Source organism: Ursus arctos, unplaced genomic scaffold (assembly GCF_023065955.2).
Source record: "Ursus arctos isolate Adak ecotype North America unplaced genomic scaffold, UrsArc2.0 scaffold_4, whole genome shotgun sequence".
In the NCBI taxonomy this organism is placed as follows: Eukaryota; Metazoa; Chordata; class Mammalia; order Carnivora; family Ursidae; genus Ursus; species Ursus arctos.
This window is the reverse complement of record NW_026623056.1, coordinates 68696325-68721600: the sequence shown is the minus strand read 5'-3', so window position 1 is coordinate 68721600 and position 25276 is coordinate 68696325. Positions and strand designations below refer to the sequence as shown.

The following is a 25276-nucleotide window of genomic DNA, read 5'->3' as shown; positions in this document are numbered from 1 at the left end:
GACCATCCTGAAAGTGTGCAGATATCTTGAATAACCAAAGTCTTATTGGTTCAAGCTAATGGAAAGAAAATAAAAAGCTAGAAAATGTTAAGGAGGAACTTCATATCCTTGTCGTTGTGATTCCATCTGAAAGGACTTCATCAGAAGTAATACTTCTGGAATCTTGTCCCACCACTAACTCATTCTTCCTCCTGAAAAAGAGACTGTTGAATCCAAGGGAAAGAACTGGGCATGTGGAATTAGCCATTTTATGGGTTGCTTTTTAGATCTTTCTGGCAAGATTCTAATCTTACAATAGAAATCTAAAGCTACTCAGCATTTAGGCCACAAATTTTAAACAACTTGTCAATACAAGTAACGTTTGGGTTCCCATACATCTCTCAGTTTTCTATTTCTCCATAGACACTGATACATAAAAGGGGAAAAAATGAGTGTTATTTATCAGTCTCCTAAAACCCCATCGCTAAATTTCATGGTCACTTACGTCTCTTCTTCAGCTTTCATTTGGAAGGCATCTTCTAACCAATCTAATAATTTGTGTGTAAACTCACTCACATCTTGCTGTGGAAAGAAAAAAAAAGTCTTTTTGATATTTGAGCCTACTAATAAAAATACCAAATACTGCAACATAAAACTTACAGCCAGTCACATCAAACATAGAATTACTCACTCCTCACAAAAATATCGTATGAAATGTTTCACATCATATGCAAGAAATATTTATAATGTAACCAGAGAATAAAATCAGTATCTGAGAAAAATAAGCATTATATCGATAATCAGAGTGACTGGGTTTCACTATGAGAAAATAAACATAAATTCATTATGTTATATATAATATATACAACATTATATATACACACAAATATATAAATTCTAACTTACATATGTTATTTTTAAAAATAATTATCACCCCCAAAAGAGTTCTCAAACGAATCTTTATAAAATGAAAGACCCACATTACCAAAGAGCTCTTCATTATATAAAGATTATTACTGGCTTCTTAGAAGGAAGATATGTTTTTCAGCAATTCATTTTCTTAATTCAACTTTTACACACAACTTTTTATGCCACATCCACTTTTACTAAGATATGTTAACCTGGACAGGTTTAGTCTAATCAATCACTGACTCCTGACTACCGAGTCCACCATCTCATGACCTTCAAACGAATTCTCCATTCAGAACTAGCACCTGCATCACCTTTCGCCATCCCTTCTTTCAGTGCTAGTTCCCCAACCATGGGAAAATGGGAACAGGCAGTGGCAGTTGTATTCATCAACTACCATAATTCTTTCAATAATGTGAGGTGGAACACAGAAAATAGGTTCATCCAGAACCCAGGGAGGAAAAAAAAACAATCCTACTAATAAGACTGGTTCATCAAAGACAGATGAATCAGTGCAAGCAATCTGCCTTTATTTACTAAAATAGCCCCAAGAATTGAACAAGTTTACTATCATATATTTTTCCAGCTAGAAGTTTTCTAAAGAGCAGCTGGGTCAATCCACTCACCTTTAAAATATTAAAATTTGGATCTAAGAAGCTTAAGGAAATTGTTCCAAAGCCATATAGTTAAAGACAACTAAACTCAGCACAAAAATCCATCCATACCAACTGTTGTAGTTTAAATAGTGGCCCGCCAAAATATATGTCCACCTGGGACCTCAGGATGTAATCTTATTCAGAATATGGGTCTTTTTTTTTTTTTTTAAAACGATTTTATTTATTTAGTTGACAGAGATAGAGACAGCCAGCGAGAGAGGGAACACAGCAGGGGAGAGGGAGAGGAAGAAGCAGGCTCATAGTGGAGGAGCCTGATGTGGGGCTCGATCCCAGAACGCCGGGATCACGCCCTGGGCTGAAGGCAGACGCTTAACCGCTGTGCCACCCAGGCGCCCCCAGAATATGGGTCTTTGAAGATGTAATTAAGGTAAGGATCTCAACATGAGATTCTACAAAACGATTGGAAAATTAAAGCAACAATAACAAAGTTAATGTAGTTCAGAGTTCTGAGTAATTAAGGGACCTACTTTGCGCCAACAAAAATAGGCATACCAAAGACATGTATACTACATAGGCCATGGGTTTATCACATATTTGTGAGGATTTATAACTAACATTTGTGAACATTCCTAATTTTACCCACTGTTTTCACTTATTAATTTCTATCACAATATAAATTACAGCTTCATTTATCTTAACACTTTCCAAGATCACTGTTACTTTTTTCTTAACTTAGAAGTAAATCTTCCAAATAAACAATGTTTTAAATGGCTACAACTTATTTTTAATAAAGAGGAATAACAACATCTTCAATTGTCCTGTGTCTTTATAAAACTGCTTAAGGAATGATCAGATTAAATAAAATACAAATGTTAATAAGTAAGTAAATAAAGAAAACCTACCTGCTGGGAGTCATTTGATTTGAAAGCGTCCTTAAGAATTTCAACTGCTCTTGATGGATCAACATATTTCCTTTTAGTACCAACAAGAAGTGCAAATAGATACCTTAGCTCACGCATAAAAGGCAAATTTCGATGTTCCTATTGGGGGGAAAACAACACTTAGGTGAAGATTAACAAAATCTTTACTGGAAAACAGATTAGATATTCATTTTAATAAACCAAAAATTTAACGAATATTGATTAGGGAGGAGTCCAGCACTCCTACATCATTATTAAAGAAGAGTGTTGTGACCTAGGACACTTTTCAAAGGAGTCCAGGATGAAAACAGCAGAAGACCTAGGCTTAGCTCACAATTTCAGCACAAATGCCGCATTTTCATAGCTAATCATATTATTACCCAGCCAAAAATATCCTCTCCTCATTCAAGTCTATTTATTATAATCCTTTCCATTCAGCAAGGCCCAGCTGCTGTGGACAGCAATAACAACAGCCAACATTCAATGAGTGCTTACTTGGTGCCAGGCACTGTTTAAGTACTTTTCCTCAATAAGCCCATTTAAACAAAGATCCCTCCTCCTCCATGAAGCTTTCCCAGACCCCTCCAAGTCAATGATTCCTTCACACTCCACATCTACTAAAATGAATGTCTTTCACTCAGCAATGAATCACCAACTGGCACTGTCATGGGACAATCCTAATTATCAGACAAGATTAGTCTAGATACTAATATTAAACGAATGTATCACCCTTCTAGTGTTCCTGTGAAATCTCAACTTTTGTTTCTCAATAAGACTGTAAACTTCTCAAACACAAGAACTTCTATATTTCTTCCATAACTTTCTGCTACACAAACCAGGCATTCAATTCTTACGAACATCTCATTTCATCAAACCCTTAGAGAAACCAACAATCCAATATTATCAATCATGAACAATTTATTTTAAAACAAGGAGACTTTTATAAAGAATGTAATTCACATACCTCAGTGAAATAATTTATGGTAACAAATCAAACAAGCAGTTCTTACTATAGTTAGCTCTTGCAATAACAATTTTAACAGGGAAAGTTTATATATCTATTTAAATATTAGAAAAAAATTTCCAAAAGTATATGGTTGGTGTTCTCAACATCATAAAACTGTAGGGGTGTGTGTATATGTTAGTATAGTTGCTGTCCAGAATAATATAATCAATATAGAAATAGTTGTTCCTAGAATGCATTAAAAAAAAAAAAAAAAGAGTCCTGAAAAAAATAGGTGTAAAGGAAAACATTTGACTCCAAATACTTGTCACTTGATCCAAAAATGATATAACATTACAGCAATCACAAAGTGCATTGTCTGAATGAAATCACTAATTTATGAAAAACATGGATTTTATGTAAGTATAATAAATTCCATCATCGGGGTGCCTGGGTGGCTCAGTCAGTTAAGTGTTCGACTCTTGGTTTTGGCTCAAGTCATGATATCTCAGCGTCCTGAGATCAAGTCCTGCAAAGGGATCCATGCTCAGTGGGCAGTTTGCTCGAGATTCTGTCTCTCCCTCTGCCCCTCACGCCCCCCAATCCCCGCACTCACTCTCTCCCTAAAATAAATAAATCTTTTTAAAAAAAATTCCATCATCAATGATAAAGTTTAAAAGTTCTAAATGAAAGAAAACTAATCCATGATTTTTCTGTTGTACTTTCTACTCCCCCACAATTGCCTTACATAAATATTGGATTTTAAGAGTGCGAACTCAAAGAATTTTAATCCTAAAAATAATTTTCAGAAATTATTTCAGAATTTTCTGAAAAAATTTCAGAAATATCCCTAATTTCCTGAGATCAATTTCTCTTTCTTTTAACACTCCTACATCAGTGCAGTTGAGACATTCCTTCCTAAATAACAAGGATGAAATAAATGACTTTTGAAAAATAACTGAATTTCTGCTCAGAAGCATACTGGAAAAGTAATGTTATATATATATATATATAAATCAATGAAACATTTTTGCTCTCAGCCAACTTCCGTGGCTAGAAAATCTTTTTGAATTTCAAATGTTAAATTGTAATTGATGTTAAATGCAGCTCCCGCATACGGCTAAACTATGAAAATACAACCACATGCTTAGTCTTTCTTTTTTAAAGACTTATCAAGGTATAACTGATACACAATAAACTGTACATTATAAAGTATACAATTTTATGAGCTTCAGACATGTAGACAGCCGTAAAAGCATCACCACAGTCAAGATAATGTAACTATCCATCACTCCCACAAGTTTCTTCAACGCTTACTCCCCTCCCTGAACATCCCAAAGCAACCATGGTCACTTTGTATCTTCTAGAAAGTTATATAAATCAAACCATACCCTATGTACTCATTTTAATCTGGTTTCTTAAAATAGAAGTGATTATTTTGAGGTTCATCCGCATGATTGTGTACATGACGATTCATTCTGTCTTGTTGCTCAGTGGTATTCCACTGTATGGATGCCCCACACTTATTTATCAAGTGACCTATTTCAGATGCTGTGGATATTACTTTAAGTGTCTTTGTGTGGACATATGTTTTCATTTCTCTAAAGTAAAAACCTGGAGAGGGCCTGTAGATGTCTTTAAGACACAACCAAAGACACACTATTTTTACAACAGTGTTATACTATTTTATATTCCCACCGACAGCATAATGGAAGTTCTAGATCCACATTCTACAATATTTGGATATGGACTGTATTTTTCGCCAGTTCTTCCAGTGAGTCCAATGTGGGACCTCTAGTTTTAATTTGCATATTCCTATGACTAATAATGTCTAGCACCTTTTCCTGTAGTTATTTAGTTTGCATACTTTCTTTGGTGAAGTATCTGTTCAAGTATTTTTTCCAATATAGTAATAGGTTATCTTATTGAGTTACACAATTTCTGTATATATTCTAGACACAGTTCCTTTATCTGATATATGTTTTGCTAATATTTTCTCCCAGTTGTGGCTGGGAGAAAATTTTGTATAAATTTTGTATAAATTTTTTCAAGATTACAAGTTTTTAATCTTGATGAAGTCCAATTATTTAACATTTTCTTCTATGATTTGTGCCCTTGTTTAGTCCCACTTAAATCTTTTAAGCCAAAACTATAAAATTTTCTGTTTTCTTCAAAAATTTTTAAAGTTTTAGTTTTCTGTTAGATCAATAATCCATTATTTTTTCATATATTTGAAAAATAAATGAATATGTTCTATAAGGGTTGAGGATTATCTTTCTATGATACCATTAGTTTAAAAGATTCTCCTTCGCCTATGAATTGTTTTGTCAATTTTAATTAACTCACCCTATATGTATAGGTCTATTTCTCGACTCTGTTCTGTTCCATTTATCTATAGAACTATCTTTTCACCAATAAGAGTGCCTGAGAGTTGATTCCTCCAACACTGTCTTTCTCTTTAAAGATGGCTATTCTATATTCTTTGATTTTCCACATAAGTTTTATATCAATTTGTCAATTCCTATGAAAAAGCCTGCTGGGATTACCGTTGGGATTGCACTGAATCTATAGATTAAACTGGGGATAACTGATACCATAACAATATTGAATCCTCTGATCCTTGAACATATCTACTTCTTTACTCAGCAATATTTTATGATTTTTCCATAAAATTTTACCCCAATAGTCCACACTTATGCTACTGTACATAAATATTTTTTAATTTAAATTTCCCATTGTGTGTTGTTAGTATTTAGAAATATAATCGATTTTTCCATGTTCGCCTTCTTTCATGTAACCTTGCTGAATTCATTCCCTCTAGGCCACTGTTTAACAGCAGTGGTGAGGGATTACATCCTTGCGTGTTCCTGATCTTTGGGGCAAAGCATTCAGTCTTTCACCATTAAGCATTATACTAGTTAGTTGTAGACTTTTCATAAACTATCTTTATCAGGATAAGAAAACTTCCTTCAATTTCTAGTTTCTGTGAGATTTTAGATACATTAGCTTTTGTCAAATTCTTGTTCTTTATCTACTTAGACGATCAGATGGTTTTTCTTCTTACTCTGTTAACATGGTGAATGACACTGATTTTTAAACACTAAACCAATTTTGCAGTTCTAAATAAACCCCAGTTGCCAATGAAGTAGCATCCTTTATTGATATCTCAGGATTCAATTTGCCAAAAATCTGGCAATCATTCATGAGGAATACTGGTCTTTAGTTTTCTTTTCTTGAAACATCTTTTTCTATTTTGGTTTCAGGGTAATGCTGGGCTCATAGAAAGAATTGGGAAGTTTCATATTTTCTCAACTTTCTTGAAAAACATGTAGAGAATTGGTATTATTTCTTCCGTAGATGTTTGGTATAATTCACCAGTAAACAACTTCACTGTTGAATTTTTTGCTGAGTAGGTTCTTAACTAAACATTCAATTTTTTTTAATGTGATATAAGGATGTTGACTGTGTATAATATTCCACTATTCTCTTTTATTGTCTAGAGAATATGTAGTGATGTCCCTCTCTTTCATTCTTTATATTGCTAATTTGTTTCTTCCCTTTTTTTTCTAGCTCAGTCTACCTAGAAATTCACTAATTTTACTGACCTTTAGAAGCAGCTTTTGATTTCATTAATTTTCTCTACTGTCTTTCTCATTTCTATTTCAATGACTTAGCTCTTTATTATTTTCTTTCTTCTACTTTCAAATATTAATGTGTTTTTTCTAATTTCTTGATGTGCCAAATGATGTCATAAATTTGAAACCATTCTTATTTTCTAATGTGCTTAGTTCATGCATTTTTCACTAACCACTGCCTTAGCTGCCTCCCTCTAATTCTGCTATGTCATATTTTAATTTTTATTGTTTAAAATATTCTAAAATTTCCCCCTTCTGATTTGCTCTTTGTCCTCTGGGTTATTTAAAGGTATATTACATAATTCCCCTACTCTCAGGGGGATTTTCTAAATATCTCTGTTGTCAAATTCCATCTTAATTCCACTGTGGTCAGAAAACATACTTTGTATGCTCTGAATCCTTTAAGATTTACTGAAACTTATAAATCCAATCTTGTACTTTATTCATAGCTAAAGACAGAAATTCCAGAATGCCTCTGTTATTCATAAAATTCAAAACTCCTTCAGGTATTCGCTCACTGGTATTCAACTAAACACATTCCCTGTTCAAATGCTTCTCATCTCTGAGTAGTGGAAAGTGTGGAAATCTTGTTTATTTGGAAATATTTGCCCTTAATTCAAGACTTTAATTAATATAACCTTATGAATAATAAGGTTTTAGCTATTTATATGGAGATTACCTCTATTATGAACTTATGCATCTTTGTTTTCTCAACATTTAACATGTTTTGTCATCAGTTTGTGGCTTTTTAAGCCAAAAGACACTATGTGTGGGAGTGGGAAGGGATGAGGTGTTTACAATGAGAATCCATCTTTAAATTTCTAGTAACCTCACAATTCTCCTAGACATTAAAATTACAAACAGTACAATAAGTATTTATGTATAAAATTAGTTTCAACTTCTATAAGTAATAACCAAGTCTACCTAAAATACAAACTGATTTCAAAAACTCCACCTCTTTCTCTCACTCAATAAGTATGTAATATTTATGACTGATTTACCTGCTGATAAAAAAATCCTAAAAAAAAAAAAAAAATCCTGATTAGCAATGCATGCAAATGACATCTCTGTGATCTGACCAAAGTGATCCCCAAGGGTATCGGGTATCTTAGCACATTATTTTTCAAACTCAGTGTAGCAGTAAACATTACATAAATTGGATATAAATTCATTATGAAATAATAAGTAGCAAGAAGTCACACTGACATCTTTTTAAAAACCTGTGTCTTTTATCATCTCAGCTGAATGTAGCACCAATCAGTGGCTGATAACTATCTCTAAGTCACACATGTTTGCTTCAGAAATGTCAAGTTATATTATGTATTGATATCACCATGCCAGATTAAAGAATAACCTCATTTGTGGAACCACCTTTTATAAAATTGCACAGAATTCTTCTAAATAAGTGTCCTTTTCAGAACGGAAGTAGAGATCCTTTTAATTCCTTAACCTAAAGGAACCCCTGGACATGCTGCCCCTTCCATTGCAAGAAAACAAATTTCTCTAGAAAGGTGCTAAAGATTGGATTTACATATTTCCCTAGTACTCAGCTGAACAATCTTAAAATTATAGTACATACAGTACATGGTACTTAAGGATGTACCATTTTTTGGTACTGTTTTTTAAACAGGATTATAAAACTGTTTTTTAAATAGGATTATAAAGCTGACTTAGTCTTACTCAACAGTTTGAAGAATAAAATAAACTAACTCTGTAAAGCACTAAAATCCAGAAACAAAAAAAGAAAAGGTCAAGATACATATGAATACCTAATTGGAAGCAATATTCCCAAATAATGACATGTAAATTATAAATCTACTTCAACTGAGATCTCAGAAGAGAGAACAGTGATTATTAACAAGTTGCAATAAAGAGAAGCAATATTCCAAAAAGTTTCACTGCAAAATGGTAATGAGTGAAGGGGTTTTGCTTAATTTCTCTGGAAGTCTGTGGGGTTGTCAAGTGATCTTGACTCCCTTTTGAAAATGGCTTGTTTACCAGTCTGATACTTTACAGCTCAAAGATTATAGCCTGAAAAAGCAAGCCATAAATTGTTATATTCCCACTAGCTTGCATTATAAATGTTTCATGTTTGCAAACAAGTGGTTCTCAAATTACACATTAAAAGAGAAACATGATTTAATTATGTATCATTAATACAGTAAGTCACACAAAGTTCAACACTTTACTGAAACCTAAAACTTTAACTTCTTTGTGCAACCAGTCACCTTTAGGGCTACAATTTCTTTATGACAAGATCCCTAAAGCCCTAACCATTCACATACATCATCCCCATAATTAACTTTTTCCATTAAGCATAAATTTCTGCATCTGAAAAGCTAATATGAATACAGTAACTAACATCATCTGAGCTGCTTACTATGCAATAGGCACTTCTAAGCTCTTTGTACATTTTATCTCATTTCATTCTCACAACTCTATAAAATAATCACTATTATTATTTACACCTTTCAGATAAGGAAACTAAACAGACAGGTCAAGCCCTAGGTCCACAGCCAGAAAACCCAGGCAATCTAGCCCTGATTATCTGTGCACTCTGTCACATTATATTGCCTAACAGTATTAATTTACAAAATAGAAGTTATAGATTTGCACTGCAAAGACAGCCAATGCAAAACTAATCCTTTAAAAGGCTCATCTACACAAACAGTTGAAAAAAGTTTTTCTTCCCACACTATTTTTCAGGAGACAAGTGAAGAAAGACCTTGAATTATAAATTGAAACCTATAAAGTTTACTGAAATTTGACAGTCCAAAAAAAAGGAAAAAAGCAATTACTAAAGTGACACAAAAAATTGGCATATTACTGACACACGTGTGAAGAAAAATTCATATTTATAACATACTGATGAAGAATAGAAAGTTACTGTAGTAACTGAGATTAATGGATTGATATTCAAAATTAAAAGTTCTAGATTTGATGAGACAAACTGCCCTAAAACCAAGCACAGATAAAAGGACAGGATGACCTATACATACATATATACATACATGTGTATATATGTATGTATGTATATATGTATGTATACATATATACATATGTATATATGTGTGTATATATATACTCTGCTTAAAAATCTTTCATAATTTTACCTTTTGGTTTCGGGGTAAATCTTGAGCATTTGATGGAGGCTTGTAATTCAGAACTAATCTTCTAAACTCCAAAAGATTGAATAATGACTGAAAAAGAACAAAAATTTAAGATAACCTAAGGGAAAATTCTATTAACAGAACTATAAAAATATGACTGGCCTCAGAGATTTATTTTTGATTATACTACTTATTCACAGGATTGTTACCACTAGCACAAGACCTATCTTCTCCTGGAGAAAACGTCAAATTTCTTATATACTGACACACTATTCTTGATCATTAACAATATTTATTATACTGGAAAGCAGAAAATTATATGTGGACAATTCAAAAAACCTACTATATTTCATATTATTAAAAGCTGTCTTTCTTTAGGTGCTTAATAGGCAGTTTCCTAAAATAAAAGGTACACAAATGCAGTCTAGAACTTTTTAGACATGTTCACTGAGTTATCTTGAGGTATCAATTCTACAAAAATATAGTACAAATAAATTTATGAGCCAGTTGCTAGGTGAAAGGGACATAAAGAAATTACGTATTATCTCTATGCTCAAGGAGACACAGCCTAGAAAGGACACAGATATTATAACAACAGAAATTTGACTCCAACATACAATAATACTGATCTCACAGGGTATGAGAGCACATGAAAGACGCCCATGGAAAGGCTTCCTAGAACTGTTTTTTAAACTATAGCTTGTAACACATTATCATCATGATGAATATTTGTTTAAAAAAATGAAATAAAATGGGGCGCCTGGGTGGCACAGCGGTTAAGCGTCTACTCAGGGCGTGATCCCGGAGTTGTGGGATCGAGCCCCATATCAGGCTCCTCTGCTGGGAGCCTGCTTCTTCCTCTCCCACTCCCCCTGCTTGTGTTCCCTCTCTCGCTAGCTGTCTCTATCTCTATCGAATAAATAAATAAAATCTTTAAAAAAAAAAAAAAAAGAAATAAAATAAAATTGAAAATTTTAAAAGACGTCATAATGGTAAATACACCACAGAATATTGTTTGCAAAATTTTCATTGTACATATTTTACACATACCTATACGTGTCAAGTGCTTTACAATGTAAAAAGTATTCCCTTTTGAGAGTCACAACTTAACCTTGAAAATCACTATAGAGGAGGCAATAATGTACGAGGTGTTAGCAAAGCTGTATGAGCCAACATGAAAGAAGATAAAGGTAGCAACACAAATCAATGATAAAACAAAGTTTTGTTTAGGAGCTGGGTGTTGGGAAAACTGGCCCACTATACATAAAGAAATACAATCAGATACAGACATATATACATATGGATGTGGTTTAAAGACCTAAATATGAAAGGAAAAATCATAAAGCTGGTAACAGAAACTGCAGGAAAATACTTTGGTTATCTTGTAATCTGGAAGCATTTCTTAATTAAACAATATGAACACATGAGATAATTCATTTATTCAGTCATTTAATAAATATTTATGGAGCACCGACTACATGCAGACACAAGAGAGGCAGCAGAAAATAAAACATACTGAGTCTCTGACAAAATAAGAATAGCATGGGAAGTGAGGAGTATACAGTTAAAAAGAAAAAGGAATCGAAAAGCATGTGCTTTCAAACATAGCTGTGTATCAGAGTAATTGTGGAACTTCAAAAAATACCTGTGAAGCCTCTCAACAAAGATATAAAGTACCACAGAAAACTCTGAAGTACATCAAAGAATCAATGGCAAATTTCAAGAAGGACAAGATTAGCAATTCAGATCTTCTTGATTTACGATGGAGTTCCATCTAGATAAACCCACCTTAAGTTTAAAATATCATTTAGTTGAAAATGCATTTTATACACCTCACCTACCAAACATCATAGCTTAGCCTAGCCTACCTCAAAAGTGCTCTGAACACTTATATTAGCATACACGTGGGCAAAATCTAATACAAAGCCTATTTTGTAATGAAAGTGTTGAATATCTCATGTAATTTATTAACTACTGTACTGTAAGTGAAAAACAGAATGGTTGTATGGGTACAAAATGGTTGTAAGTCTATCAGTTGTTTACCCTCACGACCACGTGGCTGGGCAGGAGATACTGTGATCACAGTATCATCACAACAGAGTATTGTACCACATATTGCTAGCCCAGGTAATGATCAAAATTCAAAGTAAAGTTTCTACTGAATACATATTACTTTTGTACCATCATAAGTCAAAAATCCGTAAGTTGAACCACAACAAGTTGGGGGCCATCTATACACTCAAATATTGCCAAATCCAATAAAGGGCAAAAAAATAATCTTTGGATTTGGCAATTGGGAAGAATGGTAGAAGAAGAAGAGCAAGAAATGAGTACTGAAGAAAAAGACTAAAAAGGGAACAAAGTATGGACTGTTTTTAGGAGAAATTTAAATAGGAAAGAGAATAATGACAAAATAGGATAATCCCAATCCCACTTCTTAGCTCTAAATTCCCACTGAGGAACATTTTCTTTCTTCCTGAATACTTTTTCACTATTATTACATTTGTTATGGTGATCGATGATCAGTGATCTTTGATGTTACTAATGTAGTTATTTTGGGGCTCTACAAATCATGCCCCAAAAGACTGCAAACTTAATTGATAATGTTGTAGGTGTTCTGATTGCTCCACCATGTGTCCATTCCTCTCTCTCTCTCTCTCTCACTCTCCTCAGGACTTGCTATTTCTTGGGACACAACAATATTGAAATTAGGCCAATTTATAACCCTACAAGGGCTCCTAAGTGTTCAAGTGAAAGGAAGATTCAACTGATGTGGCAAACTTCACTGCCATCTTATTTTAAGAAATTGCCACAGCCACCCTAACCTTCAGCAGCCACCACCCTAGTCAGTTAGTAGCCATCAATACTGAAACAAGACCCTCCACCACCAAAAAGATTATGACTCATTGAAAACTCAGATAATAATTAGCATTTTTAGCAGTAAATTTTTTAAATTAAGGTATGTACATTGTTTTTTTTTTAAATGTAATGCTACTATATACCAAATAGCATAAACATAACTTTTATATGCACTGAGAAACCAAAAAATTCATTTGCCTCACTTTGTTAAGATATTCACTTTACTGTGATGGTATGGCACGAAACCCATTATATCTCCAAGGTATGCCTGTACATCTTTTCCACCTGGCTACTTTTAGGATTTTCTCTTTGTCTACAGTTTTTTCCATTTTATTTTGATGTGCCTTGGCACAGTATTCTTTATATTTATACTACTCGAGTCCTACTGCTTCCAGAATCTGAGGCTTGATCTCATTTATCAAATTTGGAATATTCTTCATCATCTCTTCAATTCTTTTTTTTTTTTGCCCTGCTCCCTTTTACTCTCCCTCTGGAACCATAAATACACTACGTTAGAACTATTCGCCATGCCCAAAATATCTCTTATTTGCTCTTATCTGTATTTCATGGCTTTAGTCTCAAAATGTTCTTCAGACCAATTGTCCAGTTGGCTAATTCTTTCTTCAACTATGTCAAATATACTGCTGAAGTCATCCATTAATTTCTTAACTTTATTTTTTCAGTTCTAAAATTTCTATTTTGTTTTTTAATAGTTTACTTTTCTACTGAAATTCTCAATCTTACTTTTAGTTCCTTGATCATATTAATAGTTATTATAACAATTCAATTTTCAGGTTTCACATTGCTGGTTATTTTATCTTGGTGTTTTTAGACACACTTTATTTCTCGGTATGATTGATTATGACTGATTTGAGTGCTAAACATTTATTTTTATGTGAAAAGTGGAGAAAATTCTAAGTTCTAGATAATATTACCTTCTAAAAGAATTTACATTTCCTTCTGGCAGGCAGCAAAACTGGGGCCATTTGCAATCCCAGATCAACTTAATCCAAACAATTCTGAGATGATGCTGGGATTAAAAAATTATGAAGCCTGGCCTATTTGCAGTTCTCATTAATCCAAGGTTCTAGCCCTCTAGAATTTAATGGAAGTGTTTATTAACACTCCAAGTCTGTATGAAACTTTGCTTACCTTCCTAGCCACTCAGCGGCCACTTCTGGAATTGCTCAAGGATAAAATCAACCCAACAAATGAAGCTTAGCCTAAAAATCCTGTTCTCTCAGAGCTTAGCCTCAAAATCCCACACTGCTTTAGTGTTATGTGACATAGTCTTCAAAAGTTGATTTATTGTTGTTGTTTTGGTGTGGCTGGGTTAGTTTCCAGCAAAATATGACCAGGTAGACAGTCTAAAACAACCTAATAAGCTATTACCCAAAGTAGAACTTGTGACCATTACGATAAACCATGGAAATTAATGTTTTTAAGTCATTAACACTTTATATCCTCAATCACATAATAGTATTGGTCAACATATTTTTTTCAAGAAAGATGGAAAAGGGTAATTGTCACTACTGCCTAAATTGTGTTTGTGATTGATACACCCTGAAAACAAGTATCCTTTCATTCGGTCCAAAGCTAAAAGGTATATTTTGAAGAGCACTTGGTAAAATGGAATTTGGCTAAACTCTTGCTAATAACAGAAAGCTACGAGAGATGAGATTTCAAAAACTTGTGGAAAACAAAGAGTGATGATAAGAGAGCAAAGGGATATAAACTTCCTATAATGAAGATACTGAGGAGAAGCAAGATCAATTCTCCTTGCTGGACTAAAAAAAAAAAAAAAAAAAGGAATAGTATCACTAAAGTTCAAGGTAAGGAAGGGACTGAAAACAGATGGCATGATTAAAAGATAAAAGTCTGTATACAGAGCAGTTAAATCCCCATGTCCTTCCCAGATACAGAAAGGTAGACAAATACCACCTCCTTCTGCGGGATATACGATATTTAGTCTTCGGATATAATTGAACTGAACTAACTCGGGCTCAGAAAAATCAGTCATAGTGTGTGTGAGAGGGAATAAGATTCAGGGCTACAAATAGGAGGATTAAGTAAAAATCCTGCCAAGTGATCCCCAGTCAACCTTCCCACAATCTCCTTTCTCTTAGGTCTGCTTTGGAAAGCCAGCAATCGTGCTTCAAACACAAAGAATAGGAATCCAGCTTGGACTTGAGACAGAGAAAAACCTTCCGTGGTAAAGGGAACCAAATTTAAAAAGAAAGAAAGAGAGTTAATATGTTTACACATATAGAACATACTATTAAGACCATAACAGAGACGTTAGAGTACTTAGAAAATTTTAAGAGTAAGTATATAGAAAATAGAAAGAAAAAAAGGTGTTTTCCTGACAACACCAGGAAAACAAAGGATTCCAAAGGGGTACTCTCAGTAAATCACTGTAACGTTTACAAAGTCATAGAAAAGGTAAACACTGACTACTATTTTAAACTTGTTATATAACTATGTTGGAAATGAAGGAAAAGGCAAGTCTAGGTATATGAAATGAGACAGCTAAATCCCCATTTATCTCATCAGGAAGGCATGCCATTTAGAAAAATGAAGATAAAAGGAAAAACAGCTAGAACTGGTTGTAGTTGCTATTAAGAAGCAGGACTGTGAAGGAGGGAGGTTTGGGGCAAATCACTTCTGTTGTTCATTATAAGCCTTGTATCGCTATGGAATTACTTATTTTCTCTTTGAACTGGGTACTTAAATACTTTAATGAAAACTAAGGATAAGAGCAAATAATGTGAATAAACATGTTAAATGATATCTTCATATTTTTTTGAAAACGCAGCATTTTCTCAATTTCATTCATCATTAGAATGATAAAAGCATCTTAAGTCGTCAATTCCACCATAAATAATATATCCTCCTTTCTTCAATGTGTCAAACACTGTATTACATACTCATATAAAACAATAACCTAGAAGATGTGTTCTCCGCCTTCAGAATGCTCATACTTTAGTCAACCCGGAGTTAAATGATTTATAAGTAAGGTGACCATATCCTTTATCTTCCAACTCACAACCCTTTTGAGTGTGAGAGCTTTACGACTTAGGAACAGGCACCAGTACATCTACGATAAAAATAAACTGGAGCTGTACAAAGCAAACTGAGAAGGATGAACACCTTACTTCTGAGCATCTCAGAGGCATCCAAATGGGAAAGGTACCAAGGGTCATCATGAGAATCCATGAATTATACCCCAAACTAGCAAGAGAGGAGTATACTTCTAAGTAGCTACCTCATTCACTGATACCCTGGTGGAGAAAAAGCAGCCCCCACTAGTCCTTTCTAGATGTTAAGTTCTGGGATAAAAATACTCCTGACTAGATAAGGGGTTAATGCCCAATCTAGGACAGTCAGGCGAATATTGCTAGCATCCAAAAGATGATTTAAGCCATCCTCTGTCCCATCGTCTCCTTGCTTATAGTCCCTTTCTGATACTGTCCCTTTTCTCCCAAAATATTGGTCCCAGTACCTAAAAAAAACAAGTATAAAGCTGTACCCTCTGTAGCCTATCCCTGCTACCTATTTTGCAGTTAGAGTTTTATTATCCAAGTAAATTTCTATAATTGGCAGATAGACTTACAAGGAAAAGAAGTCCCAATTGTATCACACTAGTCCTGCCAACTAAGTAAATTCCACCCCTGAGAAAATTTTGTAATTGAAACTTTACAGTACATTTACATCATAGTTTGAACAAGTTCCAATTCACTTGGGAAAATACAATAAGAAACTTCCAACACTAACAGAAATTTCCTGCCCAACTTTTCTGTCATAGGTGAAAAATTCCACTTATGATGATAAACTTTTATATCTAAGATGGTATCTGTGAAATTAAACAATAACGTCACAAAATGAAAAAAAGAAAAGATTTTAATTACTAGAGATGAAAATGAAAAGCTACTTAAACAGAATACAGTAAAATTACACTAAGAAAAAAAAAACCTGAAGTGATCTTTTGACAAATTTTTCTTCCCACCTACAATTTTCCAAAACCTGAAGTTTAATGTATTTCCACACACCCAAAGCCAATGATCTAATACTTCACTATAACCCAAGTTTTTCAAGGCTAAAGGTCACTTCTCCAGGTATCCAGATTTCTCCAAAAAAAATTAAAAAATATATTAATAACAATAATCCCAAGAACCCTATCCTAGCCTATGTTAGGATGCTATACCAGTTAAACAGCCACTAATTTAAGGTAAAATTTAGAAATCAGTAAAATTACTTCAAATTTTAAATAGAACAAACAATTTTTTCCAGTCTATTCTCCTCCCCACCAAAAAAACACCAAAAATTTGAAAAGTAAAACAAAAGCTAAGATCAGCAAACACCACTTCGAGTAGAAATAGATGTACAGCTGTTTCAAAGTTGAACTAAGATACTGAAAGAAGTTTATCCTATGAAAACATAAAGTGGTTATCCCCATTTGTTAGTATGAATTTAGTTATAATTTCAAACAGGCCTTTCTTACAATATGGTGTAGAGAAATAAAAAGCACCTATTCTAACTAACAAATACTGATTATTTGTAAGTACCTTCTTCTAACAGTTTTCTGAAAGAGGCTTCTAATCAATAAGCCTCACTAATTGGCCATTATAGCATAGAGCTGGCATCTACTTGTCCAAATACAAGAAGCAAAGTGTATTCATGAAGATTCACATCACAGCCTTAAAACTGTGCTTCATACTTTTAAATATTGTCTAAATTATGAAATTTAAATTGGACAATAAACGTAAAAACTCTTACAGTGCAAGTAAAGCAAGACAAAGAGACTAATAAAATTTTAGATATTATGAATATCTACGTATTCATTAATAATTAATCAAGGATAGGAACAAAGGTATTATTATAGATTTATATTAATTCAGGTATTCCTTAACATTTTAATAGCCTGAAAAATAAATAGCGTAGCATACTACTAACTAGTATATATCACAGAATATTAAAGAGTGAGACATAAACCTAGAAAACCGAAGGATATCAAATTGAACGGTATTATGTGCCAAGCAAACAAGTGGGGGGAAAGTTGGAAATTATAACACTGAAGTAGAAAAAAATTTAAAACTACAGATTAATCACCTAGAGAACACAATTAACAATCTAATGAACAAAATAACCAGTTAGCTGCTTTAATATCACAAAGAAGTTTATGCCATCATACATACAGGCTTAGAAAGCTACAGAATGAAGAGATATTTTGAAGAAATGGCATACAAAACGATTTAAGTAGTACTCATCAGGAATACTAAATAATAAGCTACGATTCAACTGTGTTAGGAAAATTAAACAAAATATTTTCCTAAAGGGTAATAAAAATTAAGAGGATGTTATTATTCATAGATTGTTTTAAGGAGATCATTTAATTCAATGTTTTGTAATCTGATGGGTAACATTATCAGTGTCTAACTGAAAATGGTAAAGAATTATGACAATAGTCATATCTCATAAAGAACTAAAAACACAAGAAAGAAAACTAGTCCACATTAAGAAGATGCATAACTATGCATACAAAAAATTTCATTTTAGAATAAGGATTTCAAGAAACATTTCATAAGGGCCTTCCAAGTTAAAAAAAAAAAAAGATTATCAATATATTTTCTTTACATCATTCTCACATATGCACTGAGAATTATGTCAATCTAAACCCTCCTCAAACAAAATGCCTCCTTATATTAAGAGTATTTAAATAACTATAATTCTATGAATAACATTTGCCATTTTATACAATAAACCTGATTTAATTTGCAATAATAACAACAACAACAAGAAGAGATCTGGTTTTATATCTTGGTTATCTCCTTCTCAAAGTTTGCGGAGAATTACATACAAAAACATTTTCACTCTTTCCACTCTGACAACAATTAGCACAATTGTTAATTGTTAATAATTAGCACAACAATTAGGAAGGAGGAGAGATTAATTCCAAATAAGTGAAAGGCATAGGCAGTGCTCTACTGTTAAAACTCCATACTGGGGGTAAGGACAAGGGACAGGTGAAGAGTCCTACAATCCACAAATTAGTTCATTAGACAGAAGGGCATATTAAAACCTTGCCTGCACTTATATTTAAAGTACACAATTTAAAAGAAACACAACCACAACCCACCTTCCGCTGCTATCATGCCCACCAAGTAAGATCTTTGTAAAGATCCTTACCTGAATAACAGCACTAAACCAGCAAGTATTGCCAACATTCTTCAGTCCAACAGGAGCTTTGTCCTGCCTTTTTCTATCGTAAGGGTTTCGAGAATCCCTCCAAACTTCTGTAGGTGTTCTCTTTAAACATGCTTTATTTTCTGCTATGCTGGCTTCAAGAACTCTTAAGCAATGGGGAGAAAATGATGAAAAAAAGAAAAATACGGTATTAATTTCATGCCATACCCTGGGAAATAACACACCAACCACAAACAGGATTCTAATTACATAAGCTCTGGATAATGTATTTGGGGAAGTACTACTAAACACTAACTTGACTCAAGCAGAAGTTAATTTTCTTTAAGAATATAGCAGTGGCAAACAGATGAAGAGACATGTAGCCTTTTTTCCTAAGAAAAAAGGAAATCTCAAATGCAAAAAGACAGTGTTATAAAAACAGAAAATATGTTAAATGATGTTTCAACAAATTTGAGGTTTAATACCAGGAATATAGCACCTAGGTAAGTTTTCTAAGAAATCACTGTAGTAAATATTTACAAAATAACATAATGACTAGTTTTTTATAACAATTGCTTTGAATCATCAGGAAAACATTAAAAACTGAACAAACTGCTCTTTTACTCCTCTGACCATTCATTTCCTTTACTATAAAAAAAAAAAGCTATGGTAAATTCTAGGGTTCCTTTCAGTTCTAGAGATCTAACTAAAGAGAATATTTATGTGTTTACTTCTTCACCCAAAAGTTGACCTACATACATATCAGAATAATAAAAGGTTTACCTCTTCAAAATAAGCTTACCTACAGAATATCTTAAATACATCTCAACATGGCACGAATAATGCGACTTTGCTTCAAGTAGCATTTACATGCTGTTCTTGCTCTTAAACATGCTGCAACATGCTGGAAAATCCTGATTCCCACATTTGAACTAACAAAGGATTTTGCCTGCTCAAGGCATATGTTATTAGCTACTCTAAATAAGCATAAGTAATATTCGGGTGTCTTAATCAATTTTGTGTTAATTTTAAAAATCTCAGCATGAATGAGTTTTTCCAACATTTTAGCTTAAGAAAATCTCATTCATGCTACATCATCCTTATTTTAAAGATTTGGCCTATCAGATTAATGTCAAATTAATATAGCTATATTCCTTAATTATGGGGAAAAAGTAAATTATATTTTTATCTCTAACAGCATTATTTTCAACATGATGTTAGATACCACACAATAGGATTCAAACTTATCATTATTTAAAATAACTTATGTGAATACAGGATAGAGCCTTTCTTTGGGAATCAATGAAACCACATCCCAAAAAAATAGCAGGTAAGAACAACATGGTATGTTATAATGCAAAGATCAAAGTACATTCACACATTTAAAAATGAACAATTTACACCTCTGTAAACTATTAAAAGTGGCCCAACATTAGCAGCAGTTCTATACCCAAAAATCAGCTCTCACATGCAACCACAGCCCCTAGAAGGCTTTTTCTTATAAGCCATTTACCACTAAAAGGTACCACAACTCCATGGAAGATACTTAGTTAGGTGAATTGGAGCAGAAGAAAATCAGAATTTACCTAGAACATCCCACTGTTACCAAGTTTTCAAGAACGTTAAGAGGAAGATAAAAAGTCAAAAAGCCAAGCTGAAAGACTTCCTACTGTTCAAGTTGTACAGTTCAGCATAATATCATAAGAATAAACTGGAAAAAACTGATTTTGTACAAGGCAACTAGTTTATGCGCAAAAGAGAAAAGTGGATACATAGTATACGAAGGCAAATAGCACACAAAAGACTGCTGTATATAAGAAGGTATATTTAATTTTTTATTGACTTCTATAATGAGTATTTTCACTTGACGATTTTGTTCTTTTTGTAATGTATATGTACATTTAGAAGTATAAATAAGGGAAAACTATTTCCACCTTGGTAATTAGAGATGAATGAACTAAAACAAGCCATGCATTCTGGGAAAAGTAGCAACAATACCACAAACAGGACAGAAAAATTAGCACCGGTGGTCATATATAAAAGATATCTTCAATTCAGTCATATGGTAGAGCTCATCATTCATTATAATACGGGCTTTCAAAAACTGGTTTATTGTAATATTCCTTAACCATACCATATGGCAGAACTACCATACTGAAAGATGTGGATTGAAGAATGCCATGACTTTGTGGTCTTCTTGATTTAGAGCTTATAACAAAGTTTTGTATCACCAGGAACTTACAACACACAAGAGTTTCCTGCCACCTCTTCCTGGCTCCTAAAAATCTGTAAATACATTCATCACATTGCATCAAAATTATTTACTACTCAGCATCTGGAGGGTAGAAACACAGAGCTGTTTCATTCCTAAAGCATACATGATAAATACTAGGGCCTAAACAAAGTTTGAAATGAATGATTAAGATATTAGATGTTGCTACCTCTTTGCTATTTTTTTTACCAAAAGCCCAACCTCTATCCCAAATATTACTCTATTCCCAAGCCCCCAATCCCTTTCTGTAGTCCAGTATTGCCAAAATGAATATAAACTTTCTATAAGGCCAAGTGCTGCATAAGGGTTCCTTCCCCGGCCTCACCGAAGTGAAGCCACTGATACTGCCCAGGCTTTGAAGTATAAAGTATGCAATAGCTACAAATCCAGGTATTAAGTCTGTCAGTAGAGAAAACAACAGCAACAACAAAACTAACACTGCAAATCTCAGAGAGCTCAGAAATAGCTTATAACAAAATATAGCATGCCAAGAGAGGCAACCCCAAAAGCCACAAATCAAAAACCAATTCCCACTACCCATCATCTGCTTTCTTATCTTCCCAACACTAGTCATGACCATACAGCAACATAAAAGGATGACAAAATGTTTTGCTCTTTTCCTTCCACACTCTATACAGAATATTTAAAGCACTTACTTATGATAAATGTTCACCTTCTCATTAAATTCTTATTGTACTGATTTTGTTTTTTGGGTTTTTATGCTAGTTGTATTATGTTTGTGTTGTTATTTAAATATAAATTATTTAAATTGCATTATAGCTGTAATGTTGAAAACATCCCACTTTAGATCATCTAAGTACATTTAGGGAAACATCATACTAACTGAAAAACATACATATCATTTAAGCTGTAGAGACCAACAAAAAAGAAAATAAGAAAGAAGGAAGGGAAGGGAGACAAACAGGGAGGGAAGGAGGGAGGGAGGGATGGAAGGAATTAAGGAAGGAATGAATCATTTTGTTGATTTCCTTTTTTCAAAAAAATATATTAGAATCACACTAAATGCATGAGTTAGTTCACAGAGAACTGACCATTTTTACAATGTTCAGTTTTCCAGGATACCTGGGTGGCTCAGTCAGTTAAGAGTCTGACTCTTGATTTGGGCTCAGGTCAAGATCTCAGGGTCGTGAGATTGACCCCACGTGGGGTTCCACACTGGGTATGGAGCCTGCTTAAGATTCTCTCCTTCCCCCTCTCTCTCCGCCCCTCCCCCTCTCAAAAAATTACAATGTTCAGTGCTCCAATTTGTGAAATACATTTCCAATTATTTACATATTCATTAATGTGTCTCAACGATATCCTCTAATCTTCTTGGAAGTTTTTGCACATTCATTAAATGTATTCTTGGTCTTTCACAGTTTTATGTTATAAATGGTAGCTTTTTAAAATTTCTCCCTATCATTCTTTTTTATACATAGAAATACAGTTTTTGCATATTGATTATCAAACAGCTCAAAACATGCTTTTTTTGGAAAAAGTACTTTGTAGAGGGATAATCTGCATATGATAAGATATACAAGTCTTAAATGTACAGCTCAGTGAAACTTTGTACATATGTATACACCCATGTGATCACCACCCAGATCAAGATATAGAAAATTTCCATTATTCTAGAAAATTCTCTCATACCCCTTTTTCAGCCAACAGTGTCCCCTCCACCTGCCAGAAAATCAACGTTCTGACTTCTATCACCACAAAATCGTTTTGCGTGCCCTTACACATCACATAAATGGAATCACACAGCAATTACTCTTTTGTGTCAAGTTTTAATTGTTTATAGTTTTTAGTTATTATCGATAAAGCTACTATGTACTCCTTTCTCAAGGGTCTATACCTAGAGGTGGAAACACTAAGTATTAGCATAGTATAAGTTGAAATTCATTAGAAATTCCCAGTTTTCCAAAGTGGTAATTCCATTATACATTCCTACCAACAATGACCATTCCAGTTACTCCACATGCTCACCAACACTTGGTATTTCTTCATTTTAGCCATTGTGATGTTCTCTAATGGGATGGCTCAGCAAGTATGCACTACCCAGATGACTGCCACTGCTGCAATCTACCATCATACCCAGCAAGGCAACAACATATCCAGTCATATGCTGAGGACAAATTAAGAGACTCTGTGTTTCTGACAGAGACTACCACTCCCTGCCAAATAAGCCAACCATAATGAGGAAGGATACACCGTACGTGGTGTGACTCCTGCCCAATTCTGGAAGACTGACTATATAGAACTTTGACCACCCAACTCTCCCCTTACTCACCCCAACCCTTCTTGGAACTATCAGTGGTGCCTCATTATTGACATTTTTTCAAGTTACAGCATTGCTATTCCAGTCTTATCAGTCAACTCTGGCCACAGTCTTGTAGCCCTTGAAACAGGTTAGTTTCATATTTTCAATTTTTCCAGACCACTTGTAATCTGACAGTGCAATACTTTTCTATCATAAGAGCCACTCAAAAAATGGAATAATAAGCATTCTATGGATTTTCAATAATTCATAGGCATGTGGTAGTGTTGAGCCCTAGAATTATTTTCACAAATCAACTTAAAAAGATCTGTAATTGCCTCCCTCACCTACTCTTGTTCAACACATCTTCTTAAGGCAGTTTCCTCTCATAACAGCTTTCTTTTTTTATTTTTTTAAAGATTTTATTTATTATTTGACAGAGAGAGAGAAAGAGAGCACAAGCAGGGGGAGCGGCAGGCAGAGGGAGAGGGAGAAGCAGGCTTCCCACCGAGCAGGAAGCCTGACGGGGGGCTCGATCCCAAGACCCTGGGATCATGACCTGAGCTGAAGGCAGACACTTAACTGACTGAGCCACCCAGGTGCCCCTCATAACAGCTTTCTAAATAATGATCAGGATGGAAAGGGTGGGAGCTATAAAACCTATTTTAAAAATCAGAATCCCACCCTAACCATTCCTGGACATGATGCTATTTTCTTTGCCCTAATGACAACTCCAGGCCATTCTGGTGGGGAAAACCCCCAGGTGGCTCCCAAACTTAACTCCAGTTCAGACACCTGGACTTCCTTGTTGGACTGGTCTTGGAGTGTAAAGATAATGATTAGTTGGCTGAGCACACTGCTCACCTAGTTCCTCTACAGTGGTCCATGCAGGCCAAAATGGGAGGCACAATGAGTCCCTGCAAATTCCGTAAAAATGCTTTTCTCCCTTCTTGTACCTACCCTTCTGGATGAAAGGTCAGGTTCAAGTAGAAAATTACTACAAAAAGAAGTAAAGGGCACCTGGGTGGCTTAGTCGGTTAAGCATCCGACTCTTGATTTTAGCTCAGGTCCCGATCTCAGGGTCGTGAGATCGAGCCCATGTTGGACTCTGCACTCAGTGGGGAGTCTGCTTGAGATTCTCTCTCCCTCTCCCTGAACCCTCTCTCTGCTCATGTGCTTTCTCTCTAAATAAATAAAATCTTTTTAAAAAAAGGTAAAATTACCACTGCCGGAATGGAACGTACTGATTTTGGAGCAGTAGGGGCAGTGCAACCATCCCATATTCAGTCTTTCAGAACTGCTTTTGGAGGCTTAATTCCCAAGTTGAGACTCACTAGACCACTAAATCAACACAAATTTCAGCTACAAAACCACGGTACAACCTTTCAGGAGCAAGTCCCATCACCTCTAACTGTCTTTGTAGTCAGAGCCAAAGAAACTATCTTTGTAGTGCTCTAGGGTCTCGAAGGGGGGATACTTAGACCTTACCCTTACTGTAAATACATCATCCTTTGACATAACCACTTAATAAGGGAAATGATCTCCTATTATCCCCACCTTAGATAGGCAACGGCCTTTGACTTCTTTTTCCC

General features: G+C 34.2%; 1 protein-coding gene across 5 annotated transcripts in view; it reads right to left on the bottom strand.

Annotated features, from left to right (window-relative positions):
- The window catches only part of USP25 (ubiquitin specific peptidase 25), a 134143-nt gene that overhangs the window by 67008 nt on the left and 41859 nt on the right, over window positions 1-25276 (bottom strand). For all 5 annotated transcript variants that reach the window (XM_026484522.4, XM_044380307.3, XM_044380324.3 and 2 more), the window contains 4 exons: window positions 19159-19321; window positions 10117-10203; window positions 2408-2545; window positions 485-561 (listed from right to left, as the gene is read on the bottom strand). In XM_026484522.4, coding sequence (XP_026340307.1) covers window positions 485-561; window positions 2408-2545; window positions 10117-10203; window positions 19159-19321 — 465 coding nt within the window. The remainder of the gene's footprint in view (window positions 1-484; window positions 562-2407; window positions 2546-10116; window positions 10204-19158; window positions 19322-25276) is intronic.